The 22608-nt window shown below is 45.7% G+C and overlaps 1 protein-coding gene across 2 annotated transcripts in view; it reads right to left on the reverse strand.

The window, feature by feature from the left end:
* Positions 1 to 22608, reverse strand: part of SH2D4B (SH2 domain containing 4B) — a 111139-nt gene that overhangs the window by 17255 nt on the left and 71276 nt on the right. Inside the window, exon 6 of one of the 2 annotated variants that reach the window (XM_050803586.1) lies at positions 19771 to 19895. In XM_050803586.1, the coding sequence (XP_050659543.1) occupies positions 19771 to 19895 (125 nt within the window). Of the gene's footprint in view, positions 1 to 19770; positions 19899 to 22608 lie in introns of both variants that reach the window. The other variant, XM_050803585.1, reaches the window with a different exon arrangement.

The following is a 22608-nucleotide window of genomic DNA, read 5'->3' on the forward strand; positions in this document are numbered from 1 at the left end:
GAATGGTTTAGCACCATCCCCTTGATGCTATCCTCAGGATAGTGAGTGAGTTCTTGTGAGATCTGGTTGTTTAAAAGTCTGTAGGATCTTCCCCCTCACTCTCTCTCTCTTGCTCCCCGTCTCGCCATGTGATATGCCGGCTTCCCCTTTGCCTTCCACCATGGATTTGAAGCTTCCTGAGGCCTCACTGCAAGCCAAGCAGATGCTAGGGCCATACTTCCTGTACAGCCTATAGAACTGGGAGCCTATTAAAACTCTTTTCTATATATTAATAAATTACCCAGTCTTGGGTATTTCTTTTTTTTTTTTGAGACAGAGTCTCGCTCTGTCACCCAGGCTGGGGTGTAGTGGCGCGATCTCGACTCACTGCAACCTCCGCCTTCCAGGTTCAAGCAATGCTCCTGCCTTAGGCTCCTGAGTAGCTGGGATTACAGGCGTGCACCACCATACCTGGCTAATTTTTGTATTTTTTGTAGAGACAGAGTTTCACCATGTTGGTCAAGCTGGTCTCAAACTCCTGACCTCATAATCCACCTGCCTCAGCCTCCCAAAGTGCTGGGATTACAGGCATGAGCCACTGTGCCCGGCAGGGTATTTATTTATAGCAATGCAAGAATGGCCTAACACATTTGCCTGGAAATCAAAATTGCAATTTGGCACAAAGCCAAAGGTAATATAACCTCATAGTTCAGGATAGCAAACAGCATTCCGTAGAAAACCCAACCCCTCTAGAGAATTAGTGTAGGATGCTTGCAAGGAGAAGCTATGTTTTCCTTCCCCATTTACTTTGCCCTCTGTATGAGTCCATTTTCACACCCCCGATAAAGACATATCTGAGACTAGTCAAATTAAAAAAGCTTATCGAACTTACAGTTCCACATGGCTGGGGAGGCCTCACAATCATGGCGGAAGGCAAGGAGGAACTCACATCTTATGTGGATGGCAGCAGGCAAAGAGAGGAGCTTCTGTAGGGAACCTCCCCCTTATAATACCGTCAGATCTCATAAGACTTATTTGCTATCACGAGAATAGCACAGGAAAGACCTGCTTCCATTATTCAGTTACCTCCCACTGGGTCCCTCCTGAACACGTGGGAATTCAAGATGAAATTTGGGTGGGGACACTGCCAAACCATATCACCCTCTCATCTCTCTCTCCCCCTGGATTGCCTCTCAGCCAACTGCAGAGTGTCTGGGAAATAAGCATGAATCATCACCCACCTCTGCTTCTTCTGAGCACTCTACAACCTCCTGGCTGAGGAAACAGGGGAGGGCCCCACCTCACCCCTTCCAGCTAGGGAGCTAACATACTGTCAGAGTCCTTGAAACTTTCTCACTACTAACGAGTGGGCCTGGCTAAGGGATGCAGCCTAACCAGCCAACGCTCCAGGGTGACAATTTTAGAATGAATATTGGAGAATGCAACTGAAGATGGATTCTGAGCCAGTTCTCATTCCCAGACAATGGTAAACATTGTTTCTCCTATAGTTTCCAGGAACATTTTCTCTCCCCACTTCCTTCCTTTTCTTCCTTTTCTCCTTCCTCTCTTTAATAAATATGTATGAAGTGCCGTCTAGAAGCCGGGCCCCAAGCTGGGCACCTGGGAGTCAGCAGTGAATGAGAAACAGTTCTTGCCTTCCAGAAGCTCTGACTCTGGACAGAAATGAAGACTGATGGGAATTTTTTAATATAAAAATAAAAGATTAACTGTAAGCAATGGTGATAAAGGCCACATAAGCTATTGAATCAGGCACTGTGGCTGCACCTAGGGGAGGCGCCCCACCCAGTTCTGGAGCCCAGGGGCAGAAGTGATGGTTAGACTGAGTCCAGAAAGGGACAAGAGTAGGCAAGGCAAGGAGGGAAGATTGTAAAAGTCATTAGCACATGGCTCTTTGTGGCTGGAGCGGGGGGTTAGGTGGGAGCTGGGCAGCGGCCAGAGGTGTAGGATAGGCAGCAGTCAAGCTCCAAAGGGCTCTCCACACCACTGAAAGGATTAATTCTGAAGGCAGTGGACAGCCACTGATGTTTCCTATACAGAAGAAAGATACAAGAATGTTCAAGTGTGGAATATAGATTGAAGGATTATGGTTCAGAGCCAAGGATTTCAGCTCAGTGAGGGCTTCCTCACTTAAGAATTGCTTCATGGCTACATTTCACAGTGTACCATTGATATCTGGCTCTCTGACGCCTACCCTCCCAGAAATGGCTTCCATTTTGAGGCACAGAGGTAAAGGGACACACTGAAGCTCCTGTGAGACGCTTATGTCACAGCCAGCACTGGGCACCATCTGGGGCCTCTGTGACCCTTCTCCTTTGGTCTTCCTACCAACCCTCATCACCAGTTCACAACTGAGGACACTGAATGTCAAGAAAAGAAGGGATTCACCCAAATTCACAGAGCTTAATATTCACAGAGAATCTATTAAGTGGTGGAGGCAGATTTGAACACAGGTCCTCAGATTCCAAGTCCAGTGCTCTCTCTGCTCTATACCATGTTGTCTCATGCAAAGGATGGTAAATGCTGTGAAATAAACAAGAAGGAAGAGGTTGAGAAATCAGGGAAGGCTCTGTGGAGGCACTGAACAGGAATGTGAGGTGGGCCTTGAAGGTCGGATAGATTCTGTGTAAAGTAAGGACTAGTAATGAGGTGTGAGGGAGAAGAAGGGACCAGATGAGTGAAAAGTCAGAGTGAGGACCAGAAATGACACATCCATGGGGCATTTATATAAATCTAACACGAGAGAAGCTTAATTTAAATCTCAGGAGGTTAAGACACATGGCAGATGGAATGGAAAGTCTAACATATATAGAATCCGAGCCCCACAGGAGAGGAGAGGAGGCAATATTTTAAGAGTGAATAGTTAACAATTTTCACAGACACATACTATAAAACTAGGCAAAGATATTCAATTCTTCTTTTGTCAACCAGAGAGAAAATGCAAATCACTACAAAGAATAAATAATTAGCCTTACAGCAGACTTCTCAGTTGCAACCATAAAAGCCAGAGAACAATGGAATAAAAGTTTCAGTATGCTGAGAGAAAAATAACTGTGTTTAATGAAACTACCTTTCAAAGAAAAGGAAAAAATAAAAAAAACTTCAGAAAATAATTTGAGCTGGTTGATTTCTAAAGGAAATTCTAAAGGATGTAGTTCAGGAAGAAAAAAAATTATCCTGGATAGAAAATCTAAGATACCAGAACAAATGATGAGCACAGATACTGTAGGTCAATCTAAAAAAGTTGACTTACAAGACAATAATAATAATGGATAATTTGAGGTTTTGAAAAAGATGGAACCATAATACAGATGATATCTTAGCAGTAGGGAGTAGGAGTTTCAAAATTCTGTTTAGGGAGAGGGTAAAGATATATAGAGTCAGCCCTCCCTTTCTGTGGGCTCTGCATCTGCAGATTCAACCAAGTGCAGATCAAAAATACTCAAAAACAGGCCGGGCATGGCAGCTTACACCTGTAATCCCAGCACTTTGGGAGGCTGAGGTGGGCAGATCACTTGAGGTCAGGAGATTGAGACCAGCCTGGCCAACATGGTGAAACCCCGTCTTTGCTAAAAAAAATACAAAAATTAGCCAGGCGTGGTGGTGCAGGCCTGTTGTCCCAGCTACCCAGGAGACTGAGACAGGAGAATCGCTTGAACCCAGGAGGTGGAGATTGCAGTGAGCCAAGATCACACCACTGCACTCCAGCCTGGGTGTCAGAGTGAGACTCTGTCTCAAAAAAAAAAAAAAAAAAAAAAAAAAAAAAAAAAAATTCAAAACCAAAAATGAATTAAAAACAAGAAAACAATTTTAAAAATACAAATAAAAAGAATACATTACAACAACTATTTACATAGCATTTACATCATATTAGGTATTATAAGTCATCTATAAATAATTTAAAGTGTAGGAGGATGCACCTACATTATATGCAAATGTTATGGCATTTTACATAAAGAACTTAAGTATCTGCATATCTTGGTATCCACAGGGGTTCCTGGAACCAATCCCCCAAAGAAACCAAGGGACAACCACATTAACTTTAGAATCTGTTAAGTGTACATATTAAATCGTCTAAATTAACTACTGGAAGATAGACATTGAGAGTGGTAAAATCTCCAAATAATAGAGGTGGAAAAATGGAAGGAGAAAAAAAATGTTTTCAATGAAGCATGAAAAAAGCAAATAACTGAAAAATAAATACACTGTGACTCCATTTATATGAGGTTGAAAAGCTCACAATGCTAAACATTTGGAGATTAATATATAGCAATAAATGAAGCAAAGAAATAATGGACAAAATATTCAGCATAGGCATCATATCTGTTAAAGAGAGAAGGTTACAATGGAGAGAAGCACACAGGTGAGGGATTTAGGATTTGGTGCTATTCCCACTTAAGCTTTATTTATGCCCTTCACATATGTATATATATATATGGTAAATATTCAATATTTAATATTAAAAATAACTTAATATTGTTGCTCTGCAGCTTCTCACACATTACTGCTATAGCATTCATTCAAAATTGGTCAATGTCCTTTGGAGGCAGGGCAGGTTACCACCTAGAACAACAACAGAGTCACTAATGAGTTTTCAATTTCCATGCTGGCTGTCTTGTGTCCCTGAAATATGGTTCTCAGCCTTGGCTGATGCCCAGGTCCCACCTAGAGCGAGTTTGGTTAATTTATTTGGGCTACATCAAGCAGTGGTATGGCTAAAAATATTCTCAGTTGATTCTAATATGTAGCCAGATTTGAGACTCTGGGCTAGAAAGTCAGTAGTCTTGCAAGCCAGGAATGGCAGAAATATAAAAAGTGACTCTCACATTCTAGAAACTCCCTCTATATTCAGAGCAATACTTGGAGATCTGAACATAGAGTTTTATAGACCTATTCTAGAGGGGATATAGGATAGGTCCTATGAAAGTCCCTGCCAGACAGGAAAGAGAAGGAAAGAGCTTTTTCTAGACTACAGTTGGGAAGAGGTACAGAAGAACTGGAGGAACTGTCCTTAATCCCTCTTTGGCAACCCACACGCCAGAGAGTCTGAGAAGGTAGCTGAAAGCAGGATGTCCTGTACCCCAGTTTCTGCTGGAGAGTCTATCAGTTACCCTGTGCCTGCATAATGTAGCCACAGCTAAACAGAAATGGTATGTGTAGAGAGAGGTCTAAGGATGGTGATTCCCAGCCTCACCAAGTTCCAGTGAGGAATGGTGGGGATCAGGAGTTCTACCACATTCTAGTGTGGGATTTGCAGCATACAGGTAGAGCAACCCTCATATATGGCTGGAGGAGTGGAAACTAGATCAGCCTTCCAGAGAGCCATCAGCCCCGCCTAGTTAAATAAAGTGCACATGCACCCTCCAGCCCAACAGCTCCACTGCTGAAAGATACTGCACAAGTTCATAAGGATCCAGTGAAAGGAACTCAATGATTAATTGTGGGCAATCTGAGTATCTATGACTTGGGGAGTCAATCAGTGAAATTAGGCCGATACACCCAGTGGAGTACTGTGCAGCAGTTGGAAATAACAGAGCCACACACAGTATGCGTCTAACTGTATGGTGCTTAGTGAGATAAGGAAACACAAATGATATTTAAAGCACCTCACTGTTCATGTAAACATAGGTAAGTATGGGGTAAGGGGAGTAGATTCTGCGAAGATATCTGCAGGGGCAGCAACATCATTTTAAAATCTCTGCAAATCTCCAAATAAGAACAGGCAGTGCAACTAAAGAACAAAACCCGAAGTCCATGGACTAGGTTTACAACAAAACTAGTCATGTGGTATCCTCATGAGCCTTGCTATGGTCTATGTCCATCAAAATTCGTATGTTGACATTTAATCACCAATGCGATGGTATTAACAGAAGGGGTCTTTAGGAGATGATTAAGTGGTGAGGGTGGAGGCCTTATAGATGGAATTAGACCCCTTATGAAGGAGGAGGTTCATTCTCTTCTACCTTTATGTGGTAAGGGAACACAGCATTCAAGGTGCCATCTTTGAAGTGGGGACTGAGCCCTCAGAGATACCAAACCTGCCTAAGCCTTGATCTTGGACTTTCCAGCCTCCAGAACCGTAAGGCAATAAATTTCTGTTCTTTATAAATTATCCAGTTGGCGTGGCGGCTCACGCCTATAATCCCAACACTCTGGGAGGCTGAGGCAGGCGGATTGCCTGAAGTCAGGAATTCGACACCAGCCTGGCCAACATGGCAAAAACGCGTCTCTACTAAAAATACAAAAATTAGCTGGGTGTGGTGGCACATGCCTGTAATCCCAGCTACTCGAGAGGCTGAGGCAGGAGAATCACTTGAACCCGGGAGATGGAGGTTGCAGTGACATGAGATCACGCCACTGCACTCCAACCTGGGCGACAGAGTGAGACTCCATCTCAAAAATAAATAAACATAAATAAATAAAATAAATTATCCAGTCTCAGGTATTTTGCTATAACAGCTCAAATGGGCTGAGAAAACCCCAAATAATAATGGTGGTGGGAATAAACCACTAACACAAGACCTTCATGATACCAGTGTCTACCCAGGAGAAAGAAGAAATAAACAACAAGGGTGGCTAATGGATCCAAGAGCAGTCAACAGAATTCACTGGAAAGCAGGAGACCAACTGAGAGTAGCTGCGAAAACTCGGAAGAGTTCTGCCCTCCCCAACCCTGGGTGAGTGCAAGGGGCCCACTGTGAGACCCCCTAGGGCCACCTGCCACCACTGTGAGTGAAATCCAAATTGAGCAAAATACAGGCAAATAGAGGAAAGAAAAAGTTTAGACCCATGGGGAAGGGACAGAGCCTGGAGACTCCAGAAAGCAAGCTGCCCTATTTGTGAACACCACATAAAAACAACAGAAGCAGCAGCACCATGGAGTTAGAAATGCTTCCCTGGCCCTCGTTTTACTGGAAAAACTCAAGAAAACTAATTTCATGTAAAAATTAGCCACAGAAAACATCAAGGTCAAATCACATACATCATCATCATGTGAAAAAGAAAGGAGCAGAACAACTTCCCTGTGGGTGATATATACACAATGCATATGTAAGAACCCTTTCAACAGATACACATGAAGCCTATCACAACGGCTGCTTATTAGAGAGGAAAGGGAATGAAAATGAAGGAGAATAAGTAAATTAATAAGGAACAGCCTGTGTCTTCTGACGATAATAAGCCATGGGTGTGGGCAGGGGAGAGATGGCCAATAAACTCAACTCTCAGCACTTAGGACTTCTTAAGAGGTAGAAATAATTTAAATGGTCCAGCTCCCCAAGGGGCCACCAAGAAAAGAGGCAAGACTCGGCTGGGTGCAGTGGCTCACACCTGTAATCCCAGCACTTTGGGAGGCTGAGGTGGGCAGATTACGAGGTCAGGAGATTGAGACCAGCCTGACCAACATGGTGAAACCCCGTCTCTACTAAAAATACAAAAATTAGCCAGGCCTCGTGGTACGTGCCTGTAATCCCAGCTATATAGCAAAGAGACCCCAGGAGGAGTCAAGGTAGGGTCAGGTAATGTTTAGGGGATGATTAGTGCAGAGAAGGGGACCCTCAGACCCCTGCTGTACTGGAGATCAGACCATCCTTCCACCAGCTGTGGACCATCAGCAGTAGATGTGCTAAAACAGGACACGGCTCAGAGATGAGCCACTGACCAGGGCCTTTCTCTGGCATCCTCCCAAGGCTGTGAGCTTTCCCTGTACCCAGACAACATTTGACGAAGGGAAATGACATTGGAGAGACCCATCAAGCAAGGAGAAGCAGAACGCTGAGCTTAAAATGATTGAATATTTGCTAGAAAACCACAGTTAAACTGAGACTCTTACACCAGACATAGGATTATCTTTAATTGGAAATTTTAAGTTATTTATTTTTAGTCATCAACAGGAAATGTAGGTCCAAAGTAAGATGAGATCACTTATAAAAACAAGTAAATAAGAAGCTCCATCTGTTACACTTCCTCCTAGAAAAAAATTTAAGTCTGAGGGAGATGCAGATAAAAATACAGACATAGTTTCCCAACACTGCTGACATTTTGCCCGTCCCAGGGGCTGCCTTGTGCACTGCAGGATGTTTAGCAGCATTTCTGGCCTTTACCCACTAGATGCCAAAAGCACGTCCCGGTTATGATAATCAAATGTGTCCTCAGATACTGTCAAATGTCCCCTGGTAGCACAGTCACCCTGTTGAGAATCACTTACATGGACATGACCAGAAATCTCTTTAATACGTTGACAACTGAATAAAAAGAAAAGTTGTAGAACAAGAAAACTATAGTGTGTGGTATAATTTATGCAAGAAACATGGCTTCCATAAGAGTTTATTTTAAAATTATCAAAATTTTGCAAACACAAGGTCTATGAGAACAAGAATTTTGTGGGTGTTCCCCCTACTACATTTTCATGTCTAGAACAGTGTCTGGAACGTAGACCTTCAATAAAGAGTGTTGAATAAATCACTGAGTAATTAAAATTACAATCCCATAACTAGCATTTATGGAATCCTAGCATTATGTTAACCACTGTGCTGAGAGTGTGATAAGCACTAGCTCACTCAATCCTCATAACAATCCTTTGAGATAGATACTTTTATTCTCCCCATTTTTGTAAAGTGGAAAATCAGGCTAAGAGAGATTGAGTTACTTGCCAAGGTCTCGTAGCTAATAAATGGCAGAGCTGGGATGGGGTGCAGCATTTTTTTTTAAGTCAGTCATATTCACAAGGCTTGTACTCTTATTAGACTGTAAGCAACCTGTCCTCCCCATACCCACATCCAGATTCCACATCCAGAGCCTTTGTACTGATCCATTCTCACACTACTATAAAGACTACCTGAGAATGGGTAACTTATGAAGAAAAGAGGTTTAATTGACTCACAATTCCACAGGCTGTACAGGAAGCATGGCCATTTTCCATGACCTTCACGGCTGGGAGGCCTCAGGAAACTTACAATCATGGCGGAAGGGTGAAGGGGAAGCAAGCACATCTCACATGGGGGCAGGAGAGAGTGAAAACGAAGATGCCACACATTTTTAAACAACCAGATCTCATGAGAACTCACTCATTATCATGAGAACAGCAAGGGGGAACCGTCCCCATGATCCAATCACCTTCTACCAGGTCCCTCTCCCAACACTGGGAATTACAATTCAACATGAGATTTGGGTGGGAACACAGAGCCCAACGATATCAGCCTTCCATACACGATGTCCTGGAGAATGTGTGGGCAAGGTGTGGATTTGTATAACCTGCTCCTGCCACAAAGCCTACTGAAGTCTCTGAGCAGACTGCTGTTTTGGATGAGCCAAGATAGCACTTCCAAGCCCTGACCAATTTTAAGGCTGACCACAGTTCAAGAAGCAATGCCTAAAGAAGCCTGATGTGGAGGGTAAGGAGTGGCTGCAAACATCTCAAAACAGAAGTGTGCCCAGACTCCAGGACAGGGTCTTTTCAGTTTGGGTAAATCCATCCCCAAGGACTAAGAGATGAAGTACACTATCCTGTTGAAAGCTGGTGCTAAAGCCAAACAAAGCAGTTTCCAATCATCTCTCTGCCACTACGGCCTGATCTTGAACACGTAAACCTCTCTTAAGCAGTCAGATGGAATTGCATTAGTATCACCCACAGTTATTGGCCATATTAAGTGAAACAATCTCAGGTGGATAATGGATGATAGGACCACAGTGGCTGCTGCAGCCAGGCCTTGGCCTAAGCCACAAAGTCCAAAGTCAGTGGCAGAAGTGAACAGAGTTATAATTAAGGGAAATGAGGCAGAAGCCCAGCATTTAGATTGGGGGCCTCGATGGAGACTTCAGGAGAGACGCATTTGGGCCCATCTGCAGGTGTCCAGAGCTCCCCCGGGCCCAAGCACCTGAGGCTGCCATACTGACCATAGCACTCCCAGTTGGGCCTCTACAGAATAGGACAGGGCTGTGACACAGGGACAGAGATCCTTCAGGGTAGCTACCCTCTCTCCCATGGTTACAGGTTGCAGTAAGTAAAGATGAGAAGGCAGGGAATGCAGAAGAGCAGAGGAACACTGGCCTGACAAACAAGTCTAGGCTTGCTTTCACCCTTCCTGTGCCAGCACTGACTATCACAGGCAGGCCACTGCAGCCCCGGTGGCCCCATCAGCGCCTAACTCCTCTTTTACTGTGCCCTGAGCACAAATCCCGGTGCATCTTTCCTGACACCTCCCCTATTTGTCTCCCTGGATTCCATACAGACGTTCTCAGAGAGCGCCAACAACTTCACGTTCACTATTACAATATTTACTTCATCAGCACTAATCAGCAGCACCCTGGGAAAGGAAAGGCATTGTAAGTATACTTTCAGAAAACACTCTGCAATAATAGAGCCATAAATCCATAAGTTAGCAAATCCTCAAAGCCAACCCAGAATTCTGTCCCCAGCCCCCCCACCTCCATTCCATTCCCTGAAATTATTAGCTCAGAATTGAACCTGAGTAACCAAATGAGCTCTTTTTATTTCTCAGTTAGGACTTCACCCTCAAAAGAAAGAAACGCAGGCAGGCCAGCCACGACGTTTCACTTTTTATGGATCTCAATTTATCTCACGTGCATATTTCTTAAAGCTTTCACCGCAGCTACACCTCAACGGCTGACAACACCTCCATTACCACTTAGCTATTTCTCATTCATTTTTGTGACTTTCCTTTCTTACCGCCATACTTTCCAGACGATATCATTAAGGAGGCTGGAATTATTAAGCTCTTCATTCTCAACAGTATCTCAAAGCATCCTAAAGCCACAGAGATTATGATGAATGAGCTCAAATGCCTTCATTTTTTTATAACGCCAAATGAAATTTAACCATGGCTAACTGCTGAGACAAGGGTTTCACTAGACGAGCTTCTTGGTCCCAGATATATTTATGCACAAGAGGCAATATCCATGCCTATGAATGTCTGCTCCAAGCTGACCTGCCAGGTTCTAATCACCAATGCTGCTGTTCATGAGAGAATGGTATCACCCAGGAAAATGACTTCTGAAACTGGCTACAGCAAGATCCTGTATAATACTGACCTCCATTGGATGTATAAATTGATGGCATGATTGTTTAATGTCAGTCTCACTGACTAGACTGACAGCTTCGCTAGAACAGAAGCCAGGTAATTTTTCCCTCTGTGGTGGACATAGATTGGTCTTGCCTGCCCAGTATCATTCAGTGGCTGTCTTCTGGCAAGGGAACTGTGACCTTTTGGGAAGCCACATACTCTCAGTCTATGCAGTTCCAATAGGGTGTTCTCCATCTACCTACTCTAGGCATGACCATACGACCCAGGGCTAGCTAATCAAGGCAGATCACCTGCCTGACCACAGTGATTGGTCCAGAAGTGAACATGTGACCAACCCAGACCCAACAAGGCAGACTACTGGGACTAGTACTGGGGCTGTTGAGACAGAAGCAGTCCCTTTCTTCTGCTGGATTTGAGCCTGGGAGAATGCAGGCATGCAACCTCAGGCTTGGGAATGAAAACAACATAGAAAACAACAGAGCTGAGAGATGGGGAGAGGCTGGTTGCCGAAAAGCCTAAGCTCCCTGGATCAAGCAAAGCCTGAAGCTAGACCTATCTGTGGGGTTTTCCGTCTTATGAGCTGAAAATTCCCTTTCAGGTTACATCAGTTTGAATTTTTTGTTGTTGTTTCTCACAAGTGAATGTGAGTTCCATGAGGGTAGGGAAGGCATCAGTTTTGTTCATTACCACACACCCTGTACTTAGCACTCAACACAAGCTTGACAGTAATAATCAACAAATTATTTACATGCCTTTACTCAGTGAGTCTGCCTTCTCTTGCCCCTGTCTAGGTAACAACAATCTGAAACACTCAATTCCCTGTTTTGCCCTAATTATTGCATAAGGACTTTGCAGACTGTATAGGAACTCAGATGGCACTCTTCAGCAATTCTATGAGGGTGGCACCGGCCTCAGGAGGAGCAGACACTTTCCTGGTTAGCAGTAAGGCAGGGCAGTGTTGGCTCCACAGCCCAGAGACAGCTGGGCACCTCCTAAAGAAAATGGCCACCTCTCCATCCTCAAGGAGACCGCCTGGACTAAAAAAGTACTGATTCCCCAGAGCACCGTGTACCCTGGAACAGCTACTGAACCTTCCCCTCAGCTGTGAGATGGCAGCAAGGCTGCACTGCATCACAGGTAAGAGCATGGATTCTGAACCCAGATCACCCGGGTTTGAATCCCACCTCCCCCACTTACTAAAAACATAACCATGGGCAACTGACTTCACCTCTCTGTGCCTCAGCTTCCTCATTTGTGAAATGGGGCTAATGCTAGTAGCAAGTGCCTGGTGATGTCACATAGGATTAAATAAATGAACATATGAGAAATGTTTAGAAGAGCGTCAGCATACTGTAAGCACTATGTACATAATGGCCACCATTGTTACCCAGTCCAGAGAGTTGTTTGGGAAGTAAGTGAAATACTGGATGTTCAAGGTTTACTTGACACAAGGCCAGTGCAAAGTAAGTGTTCCCAAATTACTAGTTAAAACACAAAAAGCCGGTGTGATCCCACAGGTGAGGCTAACCACCACATCCCATAGATACCAGTCAATGTACACCTGACAAGAAGTAAAAAGTCCGATGTCCTCTGCCCAGGGATGCCACTGATCCAAAAGGTACTTTCGTGGACCAGACAGACACAGCCCCATACAGGATGTGGGGCTTGGAAGCAGAGTGGACACTGGAACTACAGACAGCTGATAGGAAAGGGTTAAAATCTCAGGAACGCCATTACAATCTACGCTTTCCTAAAGCAAAAATAGCTTCATTCTTCTTTGTAGTCTCTTCTTGAGACTAGATAGCCAGCACACACTTGAAAAAAAAGGAAGGAAAATATTCCTTTATTTTTTAGTTGGAACCGCTAAAGCAAGAACTTAACAGGAAAGTGGGTCAGCTGACCTACTTTTTCTTCTCCTCTAGAAAGTTTTGCATTTGAGATCAGAGTTGGTAGAAAATTTCCATTCTAAATTCTGCCCAAGAGAGGAAAATTAGCAATCTCGCTTGCCATGATGGATTGTGACATGCTAACCAACCTTCCAAATGGCCCCTGCGTTACACCTAATGACTTTTTAAAAATGTTTCAAGATGGGTATCATACTCATAATAGAAGAAAATTCAGACTTGCACTGTTTTTTGGAAGGCTAAATCATTGTCATCTTTCTTTTGTGCACAGGTCTTTTTCTTTATTTCTGAGTTTTAGCAGTGACATAACTTTGTATGCCATAAAGAGATGAACGACCTTGCATGTGCCTCGGTTCCTGATGTGCCACGTTTGTCTATTCCATATAACAAACCAAAGCATTTATTGCATGACACCATGTTCTAAACACTTAAAAATGTTGATACATTTAATCCTCACAACACCACAAAATAATAACTGGGTGTTATTATTTTCTCCACTCCTGGTGTCTTCAGCAATTCCTTGCTAAACGTGAATTTTAGTGCCTGAGTCCACACTGCCAAGATCCCGAAAACTCTATCTTAACTCCCACCTCTCAACAGATTCCAAATCTTCACCAGCATTTCCTGTCTTCCCACTAATCCTAGAAGCCAAGAACAGGGGTTTGGACTGGCACACTCTCTCCCTCTTAGCTCCAGAAATTCTAGTTCCTGGGAGTAATCCCAAAGACCAAACAGGGCATTCCCAGATTTTCCCTCAAGCTGGGTCAGGAAACCAGTGCCAGCTCTGATTGCCAAGGTCAGGAATGAAGGAGAGGTGAGATTTAAAATAAAGAACCCAGGCCGAGCCTAAAAGAAGTTCACCAAATATATAGTAAGGGATTGTAAATGCACAGAGGGCACTTTTCTGTCCCAGTTTCCATCCCTGGATGGCAGTATATGCAAAGACAGAGCCAGAATGGAATAGGTAAAACTAAGAGCCAGAAACTCTGTTTCTCATCCCAGCTTCCCTGCTGACTGCTGGACAAATGTGGGATAGTTTCTCAAGCTCTCTGGTCCTCAGTGGGGTCACCTGTGAAGGGCTAACCACAACCAGCTCATGCAGTAATTGGCAGTGCCATGGGATGCAGGACTGCGTGGCAGCATCATGCCCAAGGATGGCAAAGGTCAGCAGCAGCCAGCCTGTCCAACCCCTTCGTACTCCGTGCAGCTCAGAGAGGTGACCTCCCTCCCAGTGCATGCAGTCAGAGGGGCCAAGCCCCCAACTCCATTCCCACTCAGCTACTGCCTCCCAGGACACAGTCCTTTCCACCTCTCTGGGGGCTGCCTCCCTGCAGGACAGCCAGTGGGTTTGCCCCTCATCCACAGGGCTCCTGGGAGGATTATCCAGGAGGGGATCACCATTGCTTACACCTCAGTTTCTACACCATGAACACATCAACAGAGAAATGAGCAAGGTGAAGTCCGACAGTCACAGGGTGGAGAATATCCTCAGTCCTCAGTCCACAGACTCCCAGGCACCCACCCTGTGGCCAGCCCCAGGCCCTGGCCAACCTTTCCAACGTTCATGACAACCTGAGCAAACTTCAGTGGCTTGGCAGGGGCAGGGCCAGCAGTCGTGGAGCAATGTCAGCAGTGTTTGCCCTTAGAACCACACTGCACGGCAGAGGCCAGGAGCAGAGGGTATAAAGGCCCTCCACTCCCCATTCTGGGGGCAGTCCCCATCAAGACTGCCCAATAGCAAGCTGCAGCCATCAAAAATGTTCTTTCTTCTACTAAAGTGAAATGTGTTTCTTCAGAATCCCCATCCATCCCCAGTGATATGGTTTGGATATCTGTCCCCCGCAAATCTCATGTTGAAGCGTGATCCCCAGTGTTGGAGGTGGGGCCTGGTGAGAGATGTTTGGGTCATGGGGGCAGATTCCTCATGGCCTGGTGCAGTCCTGACCACAGTGAGTGAGTTCTCATGAGATGCGGTTGTTTAAAAGTGTGTGGCCCCTACCACTACCCACCTTCCTCCCACTCTTGCCACGTGACGTGCCTGCTCCAGCTTCGCCTTCTGCCATGAGTAAAAGCTCCCTGAGGCCTCCCCAGAAGCCAAGCAGATGCCGGTGCTACTTCCTGTGCAGCCTGCAGAACTGTGAGTCCATTAAACCACCTTTCTTTATACATTACCCAGCCTCGGGTATTTGTTTACAGCAACACAAAAACAACCTCACACACCTAGAGCCCAGTTCTGACCTTCTCAGTAGTCCCCCTTTCTCAACACAGAGCTCCAGAGACTGAGCGGGTGGTTCTGTTCCTCTACCCATTCCTCCCCACAGCTTCTCCTTTCCAAGATAAACATTCCCGAAGTAATCATTAAAATGACTTCTGTGATTTATATTTCCTTCCCTTCCCTCAAACACAGCAATGTTTTGTTTGTGTGCTGTCATCCGAACAGCAATCCGGACGAGTCTGAAGATGTGGGGCCCATTCTAGACCCCAGCAGCTCTGTGACCTTCAGCATTCTTCTCTGAATAGATTCTGAGGTCGCAGTGGAAGCAGGTGGGAAGAAGTGTCCATTCTACTTTGGAACTCTCGCATCTCACAGGAAAGGTGCCCCTCACTGCTGGGATCCCTGAACTGTCTACATGGCTAGGGAGTGCCTCCTCCCAGGTGGGGTCCCCCCTTTGTGCTTGCTCACGAAGAAGCATGCCACTAACACCCCACAGAGGATAGCCAAAGGCCCACCCAAGCCCAGGTGAGGCCACATGTGAGATCTACTCCCAGCACCTGAGCAGGGTCACATGGAGATAATTTACCAATGCCAACGACATCACCCACCGGGTAGTCCCATTCTGTGCCAAGCCTTCCTAAGGGCAAGCAGCAAGGCAGCCAATAGGTTGTCGCCCAGACAATAAATCATAGACCACATTGTGACTGTTTTTGTAGAAGTAAAGCTCAGGAAGAGAAATGGGTTCTGACTGAGCCAATGTTCTGACAGAAAACATTCTTAATAATTGTAGATACATGTCAAATTTCGAAAATAGATTTTTTTCCCCCAAAGCCAAGCTTGTATGTACTGGCACTTCTCGCAAGTAGTTATAACTACAAATCTCTCTCACAATTCCTGGAACATAACAATGAACAAAGGAGAAACAAGGAGTTACCATCACTCTTTGTAACCCAGGAGACTTTACCTAGAACCCTGTGGTCCCAGAGAAAAGCCTGTTGCCAGTGCCCTCTCACTCTGCCCTCTGAGCCCATTTCCCCAAACCTGATTTCCCAAAGGAGGTAGAGCCTCTGGTGGTTGACCCCAGACCCCAGGAAACATCAGGAAACACACTGGCGTGGCTTTTTATGGTGGACAAAGCACTGCTGTTGGCTCAGTCTTCCTAAGTGTCCTGTGAAGTAGATGTTACAACGCCAGTTTCACAGATGGGGAATTTAAAGGACACATCCAAGGACACAGAGCTGCTAAGTTCTAGAATGGACCCCATATCTTCAGATTCTCTGTCTACTTGCTGTTTGGATAACACTGGCACAAATCCACATGTGTTTGAGGAAAGGGAAGGAAATCATCCGAGTAGTCATGTTTAACCTGCATCTGAAATCTAACTAAATTAACTAAGACTCTTCTATCCAGGAAAGAAAAGACTTGTATTGGGATTCTGACAGATTACATTATTGGCTCAAATTCTTCTTCCCTCCCTGTTGCCACACCCTTTGACATAGGACTCTGCAGTTCCTTGTAAGAAAAAGACAGAATATATTTTCCCATTCCTCAGTTCTGTGAGGTATTAAGGCAAAGCGACAAGGTGCTGGCTCTAAGACTAGGGCTCAAGAGCCTGGCATGCTTCCAATTGCTCTCTGATGTCTGTCCTGTCACCATGAGAAGAGCACGCCTGAGCTGGCCCACTGGTCCCAGGAAGAGCGTAAGAGTTCCATGGTACAGAGATGCCCCAGCTGAGATGCCCAACCAAGCCCAGCGAGAGCCAGGTCCCCTGCCAACTTGCAGCAAAAACTCCTTAACAATTAGACTGGTGCAGGCCACCTGCCCCTGTAGGAATTGGTACAGAGGAACTCCTAACCCCTCCATCAGGGAATTCCTATATTGAAAGAGAAGTTGGAACACACTCACTGTTCCAGACTTCGGGATTTTACGAGTGAGTAAAGTTGGAAAAAAAAAAAAAAAAAAAAAAAAAGCAGCGGTGGGGGAGGTCCTGGGTTGCTAACTTTTTGCTTTTTCAAGCAAAGGCAATATATAAAATTAACCATGACTTACTATCACCGTCAATTCATAAAAGATAGGACATTTTAACACTAAAACTGAGGAAAGGATATAATCTTAGAATATGACACAATCCTTTCTAAGCAAAGTTACTTGGCCACCCTCCATATGTGAGCCTTTTTCTTTCCTTCTGTCACAGATCAATGAAAATTCTGTCACCAAATAGCTCCAGCCTGTGTAACAGCAACTTTTCTGCACGCTTTATGGTAGAACTGTCAGAAGAACATGAAATTAGCTACATAAATTATGAGACTTAAATCTTGGTTCTGTTGGTTCTGTGACAACATAAAAGTTACCTTAAAAAAAAAAAAAGTCAAAGAAGAAAACAAAGCTAAAAATAAATTTGAGCACCTCGGTCGTACCTTCTCCACTGGCTACCAAAGGCAGTTGGAGCACCCGGCACAGCTGCCCACCCTCACCCACGTGCCACTCCTGAGTGACACTCCGCAGCTCCCTAAGATGCCAGTGCTGCTCTTCCGTGACCATAGTAACGTCTGAATAAAAAGCACAGTGGTGACTTAAATGGAAGCTCTACCGGGGCTACAGGGACACATAACTGGGATAGAAGGGAGGAGGCAGAGAATCCCCAGCACCAGCTCCAGGGACACACGGCTCAGTCAGCCATGAGTGCTGTCTTCTCTCTGAGCCCTAAAGAGCCAGTCCAACCTTCTTCCAGACGTGTGGTGACCTGGGAGAAGAAAGAGGTCTGAAAGTGGACGGTGGTCACAACAGACTAGATTATCCTTCAAAACTATCCACTGTAACATGGACGCCACTTTGGCTCTGGCTAACAGAATGTGAGCGACAACCTCACGTCAGTGCCCTACAAAAGCTTTAGGAGCCAATGTGTGGTTCTCCAAGTCCCTCATTTCCCTCTGTCGTGAGATCATCACCGTTTTCTTTTTTCCTTTTTTTTTTTTTTTTTTTGAGACGGAGTCTCACTCTTATTGCCCAGGCTGGAGTGCAATGTTGCAATCTCGGCTCACTGCAACCTCTGCCTCCCAGATTCAAGCAATTCTCCTGCCTCAGCCTCCTGAGTACCTGGGATTACGGGGGTCTGCCACCACGCTCAGCTAATTTTTTTTATATTTTAGTAGAGATAAGGTTTCACCACGTTACCCAGGCTGGTTTCAAACTCCTGACCTCAAGTGATCCTCCCGCCTCAGCCTCCCAAAGTGCTAGGATTACAGGCATGAGCCACCGCACCCGACCGACCATCAGCATTTTCAATAGAGGCAGCTCCTTCAGGCTGAGGCCCAGACTAAAGTCTGTAACCAACTCCTAAAGGGCATGTAACATGGGTAAGAAATAAACCTTGACTGGTGGGGGTCACTGAGACTTCAGAAGCATTTGTGACCGAGGCATATCCAATCTGACCTACGTGACATGGATGCTATTCACTGGGTTGGAGAGCTCAACAGCAGTGGCAACAGGGGAAGGTGGCGAGCTCGTCTTGGAGGTATTTCTGTACTTGGTCCCTGGGGGAGAGGCAGGGGTGTGGGTTGAATACAGAGATGCCTAAGACATAAGGTCCCTGACCTCACCAAGCCTAAGACCGGTTGGGAAGGCTAGCCTGACCCTCACATGTGTGGCTCTAGATTTTCAATGCAGAGAAGCAAGGGCTGTTCTTTGGAACTGGAAAGCGTGGGATCTAATCCCAACCCAGACATTTTCTTCCCACCTTCATCCATTCTTCCCATGGATACTTACTAAGCCAGGGACCGGGAAAACAAACAAGGTCCTTAACCTCACAGGCTCACATTCAGGTGGGAGGATAGACAATAAGAAAATCTGATAAATACCAACTGGGTACACTCTCTCCAGGAAATGAGCAGGGTGAGCTGAGGGACACTGGGGAAGGCTGATGTAGGTAAGAAAGTTCAGGAAAGGCCTTTCTGAGGAGGGGGATGTTTGAGATGGAAAATGAGAATGTGTCAGCCATGCAAAGAGCTGCCGAAGAACAGAAAACGTGAGTAGAGCCACAGCAAGCACAAAGCGTCTGAGACGGGAAAGAGGATGGCTTGTTTGAGGAACAGAAAAAAGGCCAGAGTTTTGGAAACAAGGTGGGCAAGGAGGGGCTTTCAGGGAGCCACCCTGCCCTAATAGTCTATGTTTAGGTGATGCTGACCTCTTCATTCAGCCATCTGTCATCTAATCAACTAGCACGTATCCGGAGCCTATAGTGTGACAGGCTGTGGCCAGGATCCGGGGATGGGGGTCCTGCACACCAGGAACTCATGCAACTCTCAGGGCTCACTGTCTTATGACCACAAAGAAGATGCCTCTGAGGAGCCCTTGATGGCTACGGAGGCTGCGAGGTGACGGCAGTGGGCAAGAGCCATGGTCATCCCTTCCCAGAAGAATTGGGAGTGCTCGTTCAGCATCCCTGGGGCCTGCAGCCTCCTGGACTCCCGCTGGGAGATATCGGGGGCAGAATGGAGATTGCATGAAGTCCTCTGTCCCCTGATTATAACAGTCCTTCAGCACCCCTCCCAACCCCAGAGAGAGGCAAGGATGTGGAAATCATCTGGCACAGGGCCCAGAAAAATGGTCCTACCATGGAACCAGGGGGCGATGAACTTGGTGTTCCTCTCGAAGCCAGCTCCTCGAGGCAGCTGCTCCTCCTTAAACCAGCGGACGATGACATCTCTGGAGACTGGGCGCAGCGGGCGCTCCCAGGTCCTGCTGAAGAGAGAGAAAGTGGGGAGGGCAGAAGATTAAGGAGGGAGAAAGGGCAGAGGGAGAGGAAAGAAGAGGGGAAGGAAGGAAAGAGGAAGGGGAGAGGAAGGTAAAAGGAGGAGGAGGAAGGGGGGTGGAAGAAGGGGCAGGAGAGAGCCATGAGAGAATGAATAAGCACGGTGCCCACATCCATGCCTACAAAGAGGATTAAAACAGCCCAAGTACTTGAAGGCATTTTGCAGATTATAATGTACCACCTGTTATTGTTTATTTAAAAGAAAACTGTTACCGATTGCTTCAAAAAACAGCCACACAGTTGGGAATGAAAAGAGGCTAGGAGGGGGTGTCTGAGGGAAAGAAAAGGCACATTTTCCCTCAAGCATGGCCAGGGCATAAATACCAGCATGGATGAAGGAGGCTCCTGATGGAAAGTAACTGAGTGTGTCCCATCCCCTTCTCTCCCTCAGAAAGAATTCTGGGTCTTATCCCCTCCTTACCTCTCCCTCCCCGCCCTCTGAGGGGATGCCTGCCTTTGCCACAACTCCTGTGCTTTTGTAAGGCAGAACCAGGACAGTGAACAGAGAGAGAAACCAGAGAACCTCAATTTGCTCTGGAAATGGCTGAGATTCCCTGCCCAGAAAATAAAAAGTATATGACAGAGGAAACGGAGGCAGAAGGAAACAAAACTGCACATTGGTTACTACGGATGGAATGGATGAGGGACTGAAGGCATGGAGGGCAGGAAGAGGGGCACGGGAAGAGTTCAGACGAGGGAGTAGATACGTTTTAAAGTTCTCACAGGTGAGCCAAGATCGTCACTGTTTTCGTGTCTGAACTGCGGTTCCCAGATGCGTACACAGACTGTGGCGAAATGAGACCCCACTGCACTCGGGCTACACTGAAAGCATAGTAAGAACTGGCAGCACACGACACGTGACAGGCACCCACAACTATGTGGTGAAATACAATGCAGTAACACCACGGTGCATGAAATCATGGCACAAAAGTACAGCATCTGGGCCAGGCGCGGTGGCTCACACCCGTAACCCCAGCACTTTGAGAGGTCGAGACCAGTCTGGCCTGGTCTACTCCCTCGTCTAAATTCTTCCCGTGCCCCTCCTCCTCCTGCCCTCCATGCCCTCAGTCCCTTACCCATTCCATCCGTAGTTACCAATGTGCTGTTTTGTTTCCTTCCGCCTCTGTTTCCTGTGTCATACTTTTTATTTGCTGGGCAGGGAATCTCAGCCATTTCCAGAGCAAATTGAGGTTCTCCGGTTTCTCTCTCTGTTCACTGTCCTGGTGCTGCCTTACAAAAGCGCAGGAGTGGCGGTGAAACCCCATCTCTACTAAAAATACAAAAATTAGCCGGGCGTGGTGGGAGACACCTGTAATCCCAGCTACTCAAGAGGCTGAGGCAGGGGAATCGCTTGAACCCAGGAGGCAGTGAGCTGAGATCGTGCCACTGCACTCCAGCCTGGGCAACAGAGTGAGACTCTGTCTCAAAATAATAATAATAATAATAATAATAATAATAATAATAATATAGCATCTGAGGAACAAGGCAACAGCCCACCTTGAACAACCACAGCCTCTTCGCCATTTCCAACTGAGTGACAGGGGCCTGGTAAATTCTTATTTTGTTGTTGTTATCCACCTAATAGTACTGGCATTTAGAATTCACGGTTATCCTTGTTTTTTATAAAATCAATGTCAGCTGTCCTCTCATGTGATCTCCGTATTTGCCCTGTACCCACACTTTGACACTGTGCTCAGCGTACCTCCTTACAAGCCCAGAATAAATCCACAGGGCATTTCTTTACTCGCCCTAAACTGAATACACTCACACATGCACACGCATGCACACACACAGTAGCAGACACTGTAGATTTGAGAAAAGATGTCAGAAGGACAGAGGGTGAGGTTACATCGCAGCTTACAGCCGTCATCGGTAGAGTTGGCCTCCACACCCTGTCTTCCCACTCACTGCCACTCTGGACTTTCCTTTACCCTCTACAGCCCTACAGCCAGCCGGCCTATGTTCCCAGTCCTCACACTCTTCCTTCTCAGTAAGTTCAAATGTCTTTCTTCTTCATTAAGCAGTGCAGGGCAGCCTGCTTCACCCAGCCTCTTCCTCCACATTTGCATCCCCCAAAAAATAGCTGTGCTTGGTGGGGAAAAACTCCTCCAGTTTCTAGGACTCGCTTTCCTTAGAAGGCAATAGGAAGTTATATATAACAGCAAAAAATAAATTCACACACTCTTGTCCCTCTGTTTCTAAGCAGTCGATTTGAATTCGTTTCTAAGCAGGGAATCTGACTCCCCCAGAACATAAATGCTACATTTATATACCTTAAAATTTTGATCATTCTATATAAATTAGATAGTTTGCACTTCTTCTTTTTTCTTTTTCAGCTAATCTATGGCGTTTCCCCTGTTATAAAGCCTTCAAAGAAGTCACTTTTAGTTCCACAAAACATTCCAATGAATTGACTTAACCCAAATTCACTTTAAACAATTACATTGCTTCTGACTTTTTGCCATTATTAATAATGCTATGATAATCATCTTTGCACTTTTTCCAATTTGCAGATAATTTCCTTAGCATAGATTCTAGCAGTGAAATTACTAGCCAAAGTCATACCAGCAGTAAAGAGTAGGGCCTGGGTAAAAAGATATGTGAACAGCTTGTGTATTGGTCCACAAGAGCTGACTGTTA

Source organism: Macaca thibetana, chromosome 9 (genome assembly GCF_024542745.1).
Source record: "Macaca thibetana thibetana isolate TM-01 chromosome 9, ASM2454274v1, whole genome shotgun sequence".
Classification (NCBI taxonomy): Eukaryota; Metazoa; Chordata; class Mammalia; order Primates; family Cercopithecidae; genus Macaca; species Macaca thibetana.